Source organism: Tyto alba, unplaced genomic scaffold (assembly GCF_018691265.1).
Source record: "Tyto alba isolate M040663 unplaced genomic scaffold, T.alba_DEE_v4.0 Super-Scaffold_46, whole genome shotgun sequence".
Taxonomy (NCBI): Eukaryota; Metazoa; Chordata; class Aves; order Strigiformes; family Tytonidae; genus Tyto; species Tyto alba.
This window is the reverse complement of record NW_024881322.1, coordinates 7162570-7176918: the sequence shown is the minus strand read 5'-3', so window position 1 is coordinate 7176918 and position 14349 is coordinate 7162570. Positions and strand designations below refer to the sequence as shown.

The 14349-nt window shown below is 36.0% G+C and overlaps 1 protein-coding gene across 3 annotated transcripts in view; it reads right to left on the bottom strand.

Annotated features, from left to right (window-relative positions):
• The window catches only part of ULK4 (unc-51 like kinase 4), a 241264-nt gene that overhangs the window by 58127 nt on the left and 168788 nt on the right, over nt 1-14349 (bottom strand). For all 3 annotated transcript variants that reach the window (XM_042806318.1, XM_042806319.1, XM_042806320.1), the window contains 2 exons: nt 9524-9690; nt 5852-5950 (listed from right to left, as the gene is read on the bottom strand). In XM_042806318.1, coding sequence (XP_042662252.1) covers nt 5852-5950; nt 9524-9690 — 266 coding nt within the window. The remainder of the gene's footprint in view (nt 1-5851; nt 5951-9523; nt 9691-14349) is intronic.

The window sequence follows — 14349 nt, the reverse complement described above, 5'->3', positions numbered from 1 at the left end:
CCTCGTATTGCACTGGAAGCTAGTTCCCTGGGCTCCGTAAGCACAAAATCCCACGTGTAATCAATAATCACAACAGCCTTTCTTGGAAGTGAGATTGTTCCGAAGGACTTCTTCTGAGATATCCACTAATTATCAGAGGAGTGGAAAGGTGTCAGTCTCTGCAGAGGACTGCCCCTACAACCACCGTGTGTGAAGAAATACATAAGGCACCGTGTCCTTTGCAGTTCTCCCGGACTCAAGGAGGGTACATGACTTCCAAGGAAGCAAATGAGCAAGCTCAGCCTGTTAGCATTATAGCCAAGACAGGCTGTCTTCAGGAGGAGTCCCCAGTTAGTGAGATGGTGGAACATTTTGCCCTAGGTGAGGAGGAGATGAGCTCGGACCAGTGGCTTTGCTTATTTCCTCCTGGCATGCCCAAACTTTTATCAGTGTTGCTGCTGTTCTTTGTCCCCCAACAAAAGGAAGACACTGAAACTCTCCATCCGATATGTCTTGGCATCAGATAGGCTTGCTCTTCACAGGATTTCAAGCTTTCCGTGACCATTCTCCAAACCTAGCCACCAGTATCACTCCAGGGTTCACAGCACTTGCCAGCCGTGACATCATTCTATTCAATCACAAATGCCAATGAAGTCCTTCATCCCACTGTACTTCAGGCTCCTCTGCTTCTCTGCTTCACCAGAGTCCCTCTGAGCTTCAGTATTATCTAGAGTTGGGAAGCAAGTGGCTGCCATCCTGGAAAATCGCAGGGTAAAACAGTAACAGCATAGGTCTTGGATGACTAGGAAAGCCAGCTGGGAATCTGAAAGACCGTATTTACTCTCGAGAGGATGAGAATCATTGGCCCACATTTTAATCCATCTATAACTAAGGTGGAAGAGGAACTCTCAGCAACGTCCTGATTTAAGTATGTCCACATCATAATTTTTCTCTATAACTCTCACCATTTCGTTGTTTCACTACTGACAAGTAGTATTTAGATGTCAAAAGTTTTAAGTTGGTAACCTGAAATTTAACATTGGCTGCCACTCAGTGTTAGTACTGGTTATGAAGAGTAGGAGATCTGAGGAAAATTATTGTTATGAACAAAAGCAATGACTGAAAACACAATGAATATCTGAAAATATAGAAAGCAAAGGAATGAAAATTGAGCTTTCAAGTAAATGGTGTCTCATGTCTAATATGAACAGCAAAGCTAGAATCATGTTGCTAGACAATGATTATAGATGGCTGGTTCATCTCTTAATCACCTGAAACAGTGTTCTGATTATTCTTCTAATCATAACAATTCCATTTGATATGAAGAAGTATATTTCAAGTCTTTGAAATGCATTTGTAGTTTTTCATGGCAGCAGTTAATTAAGTTTTTCTTCTTTCAGGGGAGGAGAAATACATTAAAAAAAAAAGAGTTCTAGCTCTATAAGAAAATATCTGTCCCTTAATATTGCATAATTACATGAAAAAACTCTAGTGGCCTTTCGTTTCTTTTTGCTTTATCAGTATTTGAGAGGATTATGGATTCAGCCCTTCAGCAAGGTAGAAACATTAATACTCCTTCTCCTTGCAGCTGTTAATATTCTGGGTTAGTATACAGCTTGAAGAAAATCCAGCACCTTAAAATAAATTACTGAACAGCTAAGTTATAATTTTTGCCATTCTCTAACTCAGAACTGTAGATTTATTTTGCACTTCAAAATTTTAAAATTATGCTTAATGACAAGACTTTTTGTGCAATGAAGATGGTGTATTACTCTTGACTTAATTTCTTCAGCCATGTTACAACTTCCTGTAAAGAGGCTCATAACAAAGTGCTACTACTCTTGCTTTCTAGATGGAACCTGCTGTGTGTATTTTAAGGTTAATGTGGAGAAGAGCAGAAATTTTCTTGTTATTACACATCTATATTTCTGCAGTCTGTTGTCAAAAATGCCTTCATTTTGAACTGAGTTGCAGTGTGTTCATGAATTGCAAACCATTGCAGGAAACGTGACCATTTGAGCTGAAGTGGCAGTTTTCATACTGTTGGAGTTGTTACTGCATCTAATTTTAGAGCTACAATGAAACTGTCTGGATTACCCAGAGGGGACACTATTTCAGTGTATTAATGAGGTTACACACAAAGAGAGTTTATTATGATAAGAGATAGATGTTCATTAGATGAGTAAAGTGATTACAGAATGTGCTGTAAAGGAAGCACCACTGGGAACTGTAGGGAAGGTTATTTTGCAAACATTAAACAAAATGTAAAAGCAAACCATCATTATTAAATCTGCTAACTTTACTGTGCTATTCTTATTAGTAAATAGGCATAGTTTTAAATGAAAAAAAATATTATATTTTGTCTTCGGGAAAAATTATCATCCTCCTGCTATGGGAAAATATTTTTAAAAACAATATATTTTCAGTTCATTTTAATCTCGTCTAATTGCTGAGAAACTAATTCTCTATTCTGAAATTCAGTTCTTGTGACAATATATTCTTATCCCCTCTGGTATGTTTTTGTCTGGGTTTTTTTTGTGATTTTGTTTGTGTGTTTTTTGGGGTAGCTCTGTAGAAGATAATTCTTCAAATCTAACTTGCAGATAACATTTCAAATACAGTAACAGCAATACATCATACTATACAGGAAATAAACATATGTCTTTCCAATCTGACCACAGAACTGTCTGTATTCCTATGAAATGTGAAATTAAATTCTACAGGGTTATCATTCTTCTGCAGTAATTTTTATTATTCAGTGGCAAATACCTTCATGTGCTCTGAAACCTAAGTCAGGGCACAGCCTTAGAGCCAGTGCAATGTAGAGACAGAAAGGACCTAGCAGAGATCATCTCATTCACCCATGTGCACTGAGGCTTCGTATTTGTCCTCGTCATGTTTGCATTTGAATAACTGGTCTTTCAACAGTAATATACAGAGCACAGTAATCAACTGCAAATGTTACTAGTACTCCTGGAATGAAGAACCCACCATCAGAAGACCAGAGAAGTTCTCTCCCTCCCATCTGGTAGCCTGCAGAAAAGACTGGAAGATCTACACCTAGGATTGAAATCTAGGACTTACAGAGAAATGAAGCTCCTTTTTATAGGTACTGACAAGGTTTCTGAAAGTTCCTGGAAATCCACACTGAAGTGATTTCAAAAGTAAGTAAACATGATTTTTTTTTTTTTCAGTCTAACAGTACATCAAAAAGTAGGAAGTATTTTATATCTTCTATAATTGCTGCAAGTTTCAGTATAACAAGGAAATTACATTTATGTTCATGCTAAGAAACATTACACAAAAAAGCTAAATGTAATTAACTTTTAAACACAAAGCTTCCAAGCAGAAGTCTAAATGTTCAGTTTATTTTCCTCTTATCAATCAATTAAGGGCAGACCGATCATGGGATTAAATATTGAATTCTCCATATTTGCAGTGTTTTCTGCATGACAGAATTTGTAATTATTTCCTCTTTCACATTCTTGAAAACTCCAGTTTCATTCACATGCAATCTAGGTTTCCTACACTTGCTTTGCTATGCCCTAAGTGATAGACTAAATCACAATTACAAAAGATAATTGATTCGAAGTTTTTGACATTTTCAAGTTTAACTCACATTGATTTTTGAGGGATTATTAAGAGAGATAAACATGGAGAATTTAAGGAAAATAGACAAATCAATGGGGCATGGAACAATCATCTTCTTGAGAGATATACATAGCAGTAAGGGAAAGCAATTATAAAAAGTGACATAAGAAACTACAAATATGGTAAGAGAGGTAGAAATAGCAAACCAGAGAAAATAATTTTAACTCAATATCTAAAGTAATGGTTAGGTTCAGCATTTAAGACCTCCATTATCTCCAGAAAATAAAGTTCACGAAGAACTGATTGTCACAAAACAGTAATAAAGTGTTATGTAGCCACACAGCTCAATGAATACAAAGAACTACTCTTGGCAGCTCCACAGAACTTCAGCTTGGGTAGGTCTGAGTCTTTTTGAGGGGTAGGGAGCACGTACATCTCGAGAGACGTACCAGAATTCAAAAAGAATCTAGTCCTATTCAAAGAGATTAGCGCATAAGACATTTTAAACAAGTGGATGTGAAATGTTAAAATTACTATTCCGTTGTTCAAACTCTTTCAACCTCAACAGGAAATGTTTAATATGGCAATGGGTAAAGGAAAGAAAATTTAATAAACCTAGCTGAAATAACTTTCATATAACCAGTCAAGCACATTTTTGTAAAGAACAACACATACACATTACAAGAGAAAATCCCTCACTTTTAAAAAATCTTGTAACAAAATTTGAAACAAAAACCAACCAAACAAAATGAAGCAGACCAATGGTCTTTACTCTTTACTGATATGTTAAAATCAGTAGATTTTAAAATAAGCATTTTAAAAATATCAGAACCTCTAGAAATACATAAGAAAGCAAAACCTAGCGGTAATTTGCAGCCATGCTTCCGAAATACAAGGGCAAGTCAGAATCTAATCAGTACATGCTAACTATACAATTATCCTGTCCTTTAATTAAAAACTTATAAAAGACTTCCAGGTGGTATAGGCCGAGTAAAGCTCGGCCTCTAATTTTCTGTTTTTTACAGTGTTAATGGAATTTAAATTTATGACTAGTTTCACTTTAAAGGAACATTTGCATCTCTTCATGTCTTACTATTTATCATATATAGTGATTTTAAAAAATTAATAGAAAATAAATTAAAATAATTTATAAAGATGAAATATTATGTAGTTGAAATTCAATCACTTTGTTTTATGTCATTCAGTGAACATTTCCAGAAAGTCTTTGTCAATAGCTGCTTAAAATAAATCCATCAAAGGAGGACTTAGCAACAAGTAAAATGGCTAAAATTAATAAAAAAGGAAACATACTCTTCCCCAAAATAGATGACAGACAGTGCTAAAGATAGTAAAAGGGCCACAGGTATTCATATCACAATACACCTGAAAACCTGTATTTAAGTGAAAAACAGAAAAAAAATTTGGGCCTGTAAGAGAACACAGCAAATCTGAAATGCCTCTAAGTGAAATAACCTGGAAAGGGTAGTGTGATAGGCCACAGGGAAATTCTCACGTACCATTTAAATGGCTTTATGTTGAATAAAAGGCTGAGGCAGCCTCTAAAAATCCTGTCTGTCTCAAGCAGCATTCCTGCACTACTGACTATTACACACAGAGCAAATACAAATCTCTGGCACAGTATGATGGAGGTTGAGCTGATGGGATGCATCAGGGCCACAATGCAGCACTCCGTGGAAATTTCAGTGTAGTGCTGTGACATCCAGTAAACCCTGGAAAAGACTGACTTTGAACAGACAGACTTCAAAGATGTTTACAGACCACCAGGGACCACTCCCTCTCGTAAATCCCTCAAGAACACGTTAAAATAAAACTCAACCCTTGAGAAAAACTGAGAAGCCTCAAAACCAAGAAAATAATATTAAAAGGCATCTTTCACTGCAAACTAATTTTAAGTGTGCTGACTTTTCTAATGGTAGCAGTATTTGTTGTTTCAAATCTTGAATACCATCCCTTCCCTATGCAGTGATCACTAGTCCATTCTGAAGGGCTAAAATTTGGCTTTACATATGTATCCAAACTGAGAATCTGCAGCCTGCCCCTTGTCCCACTTCTGTGCTTGTGACAGACTTACTCTGACATCACTGGTAATTCACAAGTCACTGTGACCTATAATTTCTTAAAAATTGATAGAGTCCTTTCCTCATACCAGGTGGGAGCTTATAAACAATGAAAAACTACCAAACTCTAAGATACTGAATTCAGTGGAATAATTCCAGCTTCAGCAACATTCCAAAAGGCTTACAAACAAGCAAATTCTCACCAGTTGAATAAGCAGGCTAATTAGGTCCGTCAGGGGCTTATTGATAAGCAGAAGGTCTTCAGCAGCCTGTGTGTCCCCTCCTGTGCCAGATTTCTGTGCCTTAATAAGATGAGAAAAAATAAAAAGCAACCTTGGTGACTGTTCCGTTATGAGAAACAAATTAGGTCCATTAGGTGGTCCAAGTTTGAACGGAAGTTTGAAGGAGACTTAGACACTCTTTTCTAGTTAAGTATTCCTGGGCTCCCCATGAGCAGTTAACACTCCCTGTGCCTGTAACAATAAGCACAAAGCAAAAGGGACTCATGCTGTCATGCTCGTTCTGCACAGGCTGAATATACTGACATACATGACATTTCTGCAGCAAAATGCTACAAACTGCATATGCAAGGTATCTCTAAAGCCATAAATGTTTTATGTATTTGTAGTCTCTTTCAACATGACATGCCTATTTTAACATTAAAGACCAACTTTTTTTTTTTTTTCCCTTTATCAGGAACAACTTCAAGTGAAACTCAAAACAAAAAAAATCAAGGTGACTGAAAAGTTAGGATTCTCGTCAATAATGTCCAATTTTGCCCTTCTGACTCACTTTGTACCATGAAATATTCATAATATGTTATAATAATTTAAATTATTTTAAAAATAGTAATAATGAAAACTTCAAGTGACCAAAGACTGTGGTAAGATCTGTTACTACTTGTAATTCTGTCTGTTGCCATCCCCCCTCATCAAAACATACTGCCATCCTAGGCACTGCTATTTATGACCCATCTCTGTCCCAGGACACCAGAAAGGTCTGCTTGCAAGATTTTTCATTTAACTTCATTATCTTGCACTAGTTTTGGCCCATGACCCTATAAAGTCAAGCTGCTATAGGAAAATGTAAACATTTCGTCTAAAGAACACATTTAAAAATCCTTTTGCATTATGTTCTATTTAAAGCTCAATCCTCAAGCCATCATCCAACTGTAATACCTGAGAATTTCTGTTTGGTTAAGTGAACACAGAAGCAAGTCCCCTGAGACAGGAGACACTACTGCTAAAGCTCCACTGTTGATACTGATGGGTTGAAAGGATAAAGCCTTTCTTCTGGAAAGAATTTTGAAATAAGAGATCTGAAGAACTGTTTCTCCAGATAATAAGACACATTGGTATGTCCCTCACTGAGACTCACCACCATGACATGGAATGCTGAAGTCCAAGAAGGGCAAAAACACGTAGTGCAGAGAAGCCAAAAAAATGGTGTGTTTATATTAATCAAGAAAGGTAATAAGTCATCTTTAGTTCAGCAAAATTTACAACAGCTTTTTCTGGTTAGTGCTTGGAATAGAAGAAAGATATCCTCCATCAATGATGTTTGACTACTTTCATAACTTTTATATATTTAGTGTCTTTGGAAAGAGAATGAACAATATCACTAAAGGAATTAGACTTTATATATGTATATAAAGGATACACACTACCCCATGCCTAAACCTACATTAAGCCACTGAACAGAGTCCACTTCTCAACCTGAGACTGAAAATTACTTTCAGCTACAGTGGATCATCTGTGGAACATGATGTGATGAAACTGCTCCAAAACAGATATGCAAATTGATCTGAACCTTTGTACCATTTCCATTAAAACACAAGTACTTGGACCACAGAGAGCAAACTCCTGAATGAAGCTGGATACAGTTCTCGGCACCATTCAGCATGAAGTACTAAAACGCAAAGGGAAAATGGTGTCATGCTTTGCCTGTGCACCTGGGTAAGTTTATCACTTTACATACAAAAAGCTTAAATAAAAAGGATTCAGGTGGAGGTAGTACCATCTGTAAAAGTCAACGTAAGCCTCAAAAATGGGTAATATGAGAAAATTCTATTTTCTTTTTCAAATTCTGTTTTAGAAGGCACCTTCTTCAGAAGATCCCTATAAGCACAGTCAAGGGAATATTTGTTATCACTGCAGTGATGCATTTAGTGACACATGATTAGTGGAATATTACGTAGATGCATAGTAAACAGCAGTCACCAACTAATGGCCATCACTCAATGGGGCATGTGTACTGAGGCAGCTGTGGAACCCACAGGGACCCTGTGACAAGTATTGTCAAGACAAGTATCAGCACCATAAAATTAGTTTCATAGGGGTACAGGACACAGCTATGCTTCAAAACTCAGTTTTCCAGCTGCCTCCTGTTACCTCTTAGCCTTCCAGAGCACAGCAGATTACTTTGACTAGAGTTGGACAAAACTGGTGCTGGAGTTTTAGTGCATCAATCAACTGATGTATTCATGTAAAGCCAGAGCAGAATTTGGCTTTGAATGTATAGATTTAATTTTGTATCTAAATTAAAATTATCAGTTTCACTACTATTACCAATCCACGTGCGAGATCCTCTTTCCTCATATGTGTCCTCCAGTATAATTGGCCTCACCACTGTTGCAGGGAGCATAAGCACAGAATTTAGCTCTCTGTGATTACATGGAGTGATGCCAACTATCCGACAATCAGCAATTAGCCTACAGAATCTGATTTACAACGTGATTCTTAGATGAGAAACCCATTACTGAACCTGGTAACAGAGGACTCAAAAAAGATAAGGTATTGTACCATAAGATCTAAATTAAGTTTCTTCCAAAATTAACCCCCCACATACTTCTCAGTGAAATATCTGGTTGATAATATAACTGATTACGTAAATCTGTGTAGGAAAAAAAAAAAAAAAGGCACTTGATTTTCAACACCCACTTCATACATTAAACCTTCTTAAAAAAATTAATAAAAAACACAAACCTAACAAAAAAACCCCAATCAACCCACAGAGCGGGACCTTTTCAAAATAACGAATCCATGTCCTGAAAGACAATACAAGCTGGCTGTAATCTTTTGAATCTCTGTTGTCCAGATATATTGGACCTATTAAGATTCTCTATTCTTCAGTGGATAATCCCAAGAACATCAAAAACCTAACATGAAGAGTACACATTGTTTGCATCCTAAATACAGAAGATGCTTCCACTTGACTAATTTAGAAATTTGGCAGATCATTTAAAAATAAATCAAATATTGGTAGATTAATATAATGTCTAAAAAAAGAGAAATCATTTTTCTTTTTTGTTTTTAAGAAAATTATGTGCAATTTCTTTGAATAGTATCTTTTTGTGCTTCATTTTTAAGGAGGATGTCTTCAGTGGAGGAGGAAGTCCTACCAATGCCATAATTTGAAGTTCAAACAGAAACTTGGAAGACAAATTGAGTGGCATAAGAGAGGAAATACTTTTGTCAGTGCACATGCTAAGGTTACATATGCTATTCAATTACAGTATTCACATGTGATTTATAATAAAAAGGCGTTTTTTTATGGAGCAATCTTTTTCTTTTAAACGAATGGAAGAAAAATGCTTTGAACTATCATCAAGCAAATGTTGAATTAAGCTACTTATGGAGTACAGAAACAGTCAGCCAGGATCTGTGTTTCCAGCACACAGTGAGGCTAGTATAGACAGTCTAGCCAGGTAACTACATGGAACAGCAACACGAAGTTGCAAAATACATGTTTTTTTCTTTCCATCGCACTAAAAATTCAATAAAATAAGAATAGTGGGAATTTCATTATTAGGGTAACAAGAAGTTATCTAAAAAATTGTTTAAGATGGTGATGACCCCAGGAAATAAATTCCATACCTGTAAAGTCTGGCGTACAATGTCTGCTGTATACATCAGCATGCAGTTCAAAATGTCAAGCAAGGACAGAAGCAGTGCATTTGCTGTCTTGGTGCTGCTTTTATCATCTGCCTCCAAGTACAGAGCCACAGTTTCTATTAGAAGATTACAGATATGATGAGCGAGTCCTACGCAGAAAGTGAGACCAAAAAAAAGAAATAGACTATCAGGAAAAGAACAATGTGGAAGGTAACCTAGTTAAAAATAATTGATTAGGATAAAACCAAATTTCACATGCACTATGAAAATTTATTAAATTTCCTACTTTTCTCCATTATTAAAATTACTCCCTCTCCTATTCAGTTTGGAGCAGCTCAAAAAGAGAGCTAAAACTGATACAAATTTGCATGGAAAATTATGCAACATTCATTAATTAAAGACATACTTTGAATCCTAAAGTTTTCTGTAGCAGGCTGGTACACAAGTCTCCTTCACAACGCGCCTGGTCACAAGAATTAAGCAATTCCTCCAAGCTGTTACAAAATGACACATCAAAGTCAGAGCCTAAAGTTTTCTTGCTTAACTGATCTGAAAATTACAACCTTCCCTATATATTTTAATTGTAGAATTGAACAGTGTTATGCTTAACATAAAATTCAGAAGGGCATTATAAATGAAATAATAAATACTGCACCTAAAATATTATTAAGATTTGTTTGACTGATGATAGTAAAAAGTTTCCTGAAAATACCTTCTTGTTTTGAAGCTTTTTTTAAAGCTCCTTTGGAATTTAATAACATCAGCTCCTGTAAAGAACCACAAATCACTTGACATATCAGAAAAAATATAATCCATTTCAAGGCAACACCAATACAATTCAGAATCTTTCTTGCTTTCAAATACAAAGTGACTGGGTTCATTATATTTGACCTTAATCTTTCTCTTTCAGAATTTCATAAGGAATGGGAGATACTTTGTTCCTCTCCAAGAACATAATTAGGTTTGTAAACTATCTTTTGGTGATTAGCTATATTGTGACTTGGGCGCACATACGTAGTAACCTTGTAGTATATTAGTATATTAGCTTCTAGTCCCCATGACACTCAAAAATGACTGAAGTATTTCACTGACTTTGCTGAAGTATAGTGACTGCTATAAAAAGTTCTCATTTAAAAAGTAATTGTATATATTTTTACAAACATCAGTATAAGATTAAAATGAGGTATTGTAGAATACAGTAATTAATTACACCATTCGGTTTTTGAGAGTAGTCAGAGCTGTGGGGTGTTGAACTATTTTGGTTTTGAACTTGCCCCATCAATTATTTAAACTTCCATGAAGTATTTTAGTCCCCTATTCATCACCCTTAATGCTTTCCTCAGGAAATTAAATACAAAAACATTTATTTAGAATACAGTTATGGGTCAGGATCATTAAAGCTTGCATTCTTCTTATATCTCGCACCTTTTGTGGTTTTATGATTACCAGCATTATTCTTTCACAACAGTTTGACTGATGAACCACAGCACAGGCTAAGCTTCGAATTTCCTGGAGTTTTGTCCGCAGAAACCAAACTCTCAAAATTTTATCAGTCTGATCTCACACATTTCATTTCCTTCTCCTTTTTTAAAGCACAATTTTTGCTGCAGTTCTGAACACTTCATACAAAAAATGAGATAGCATGCAGAGACACATTTACACGATGTCACCAATACCCACCAAGAAGAAAAAGAAACAGACATAATTGCATGTCTACCCAATACAAAACTTGTGGTTATTCTATGCCTTTATTCACCAGGCTAAATTGGAATAAACCTAAGAAAACAGTCCAGTAAGAGTTGGTCGCTATCAAAGCGGTGTCTGCAAAATTGCCTGCAGGGATATGTCCAAGTACACTCTGTTTCTCCCTGTATATGACCACAAAACCCACAGCCACATCAAAATGAATGAGTCACTATATTATTTCTAGATGTCTTACATATAACCCTTAAGACAGTGACTTGGAGACTAACACTGAGGAGGCCACTTTCAAATAAAGTCACAGTATGGGTCATCATCGAGAATTTTTTTAGGCAGTAATCCTGTCTGTATTTGTAGTGCTAGTTAGGGAATGACTAGTAGTGAACAAAACAACAGGATCCATGACTCTGATCCGCAATCCTTTCCCTTTCAACCTGGAAGAGAATGAGTTGTTTATCCCCTTGACTGCACCAGCCTGAGTCTCACAACCACCTCATTTCTGCTGTTTGGTGAATGGGGAGGTGAACCGAACGCTCAACCTTCTCCCCACCCATTCAAACATGAATAATATAATCACCTAGATTTTATTTTCTGGAAGTATTTACATCCAAAGGGTATGCATATTAGCAGCCCTGCCTCTGAACACCTGAAATACACCAGAATATTCACACTTACTTAGTTAACTAAAACATCAGAATTAGTGGATTTTATCTAGGTAGATAACACGCTCATAGAGTGGCATGTACAAAGATATGCATGTTAAATTTGGAAATTCTGGAGAAGAAAAATACACAACACTTTTCCTGACTTAAAATACCTTTGGAAAATGTAACACATCAAAACTATAAAGACAACATCTAAAATAAAACACTGGTGCAAAATGTTCCCTAACGTGCTGCTTGATTCATACAGAAACCTGATAAACACTTGGTTCCACAGATAAAAAAATAAAACAGACTGACCTCTTAGCCAAGCAAATAAAGTTTCAGACATGCTTTTTAAAATACTTTGTGTCACAACAAAATTAAAACTGGAGGCCACAGTTGTAGACATGTAAATACACTCCTTGCTTATACCACAAGACACAATACACGTTCTTTGTCCTCAGAAGAAAGTTTGGAAGCTGTTATAATTTACAGTGACCATGACAAAATTCAGTAGAAGTTTAACAGCATTGGCCACTGTCACTGTAACCAGTTTACTCAAAAGGACGCTATAAAGATCGAGACTGACACGTATCAGCATTCCAAAAATTGATTCCCAAAACAGTCTGAAAAAAGTGGATGCAATTCGAAAAAAAAAAAAAAAAAGGAAACTGTATTCATCATTCAGTAAGTAACAATATAAAAATTGCATATGGATATTTAAACTTCAGAAGATACATTGAAGGTTTTATCCCAAATTTTACAACTGATTCAAGAACCACATTCTTCTTAATTTCCAGTAAAGCCTAAAACAATATTTAGCTTTCAAAACTTCAGACAATATGTATGAGTCATATTTAACAGACATAAGTTTCTTATGCAGTAGTTCTCAACTCTTCATTCAAAAGTGAAATAGGTTCTGGTTGAAAAGGCACACCCCATGCACTCCTGAGCTTTGGAAGTGGGGGATCTGAATCTGAATTCTGTATCATAGAGGAGAGCCAAACCCAGTTAAATTGAGGAAGATCGTTCTACTGAGAAAAGCAACATATTTTTAAATATTCTGGTACTTCCAAGTATGCTGGCAATAGTCCACTTCCTCATGTGAAAAGTGTTAGTGACAGTTTACATGGGTTAAAATAACGCATCATAATTTCTTTCAGGTAGGCATTTCCTATTAAGAGAATTAAGTATCCTATTATTTAGCTTATTATAATTTATTTTGTTACTCTATTAATTTGAAAACTTCAGCAAGCAATTAAAATATATCACATCATACTGTTTATAGCTATAGTTATAGTTTATTACAATGCTTCATAGTGTATTAGTTATGCCATATATTTATTTGTAAAAGGAGTATCTTCTAAATATCAAGCCTCAGTGAAGTTACCTCCTATTCAAATCTTGCAGACTAATAAGGCCAAAGTTAGATTTTGTGTTAGAATTATTGTGTTTATAAATTAACATAACTGGAATTAAACAAAGAATCTGTTCTAATTGCAGTCCAAAATTCATAATATGTTTTAAAAGGATCGCATCCAAAATTCCTAGCTAGTTTTACAGCAGTTGACAAACCTAATGTTCACGTAAGAGTATTTCTCCTGCCCAGAGACTCTTGAAATGAACTGAACACGTTGCTAATAGCGCTTTACGAATGTGGACTGTGATGACTATGCTTGTGTTTTACAAATCTTTTCAAAAGATAAAAGGAGTCTTTTGGCCCATGATACAGCTAATCGGACAGAATGTGCCATGATACCTTCTGGAATGAAAGCCGAGAGGAGATATTTTATTCTCACCTATTAGCAAGATGGATAAAGGAAAAGAAATCTTCGCCTCCAAATCATATGAAACATCAAAGGATAGCCTAGGAAGCAATCTTCTAGGCAATCCTTTCATGCCTACCAGCAATTAGAGCATTCAACAAACCTGTCTACTTCCAGCCGAAGAAAATGTAAGAGCAGGTGCACTTCCTCCGAACAATGCCACCGCGCAGCCAGCAGCAAAGCCCTCAGCCTGGCAAAAAGGTTTCTCTTTGTTCCTTTCTACACGTTGCTCTCTGGAGAGCTGTTTTTCCCATTTGTGTCACACCTACACAACTGACTCCCCAGGGATATTACCAAATATACACTCACTAGACTTTTCTTCCTTCTTTTACTTACAGCGCGGACCTGCTTGGGATTTTCGCCCCCCCCCCCCCCTTTTTTTTTTTTTAACAAAACAGCTCAAAATAATAACACATTGGGAACTAGAAACGATATTGCCACACTAACTAGAAAACGTATTTCATAATCTTTTTAATGTTAGTGATAAAACTCGAAGATGCTGTTAAGAATCACAGGACTGTAGCCTGATAGATTCTTTCACACAGGAATTAGCTCCTCAGTACCTGAGCACTTAAGATAATGCATCATGTCATAAAGATTTTTCATAAAATCTTATTTACCTACATAAACCTTGTAT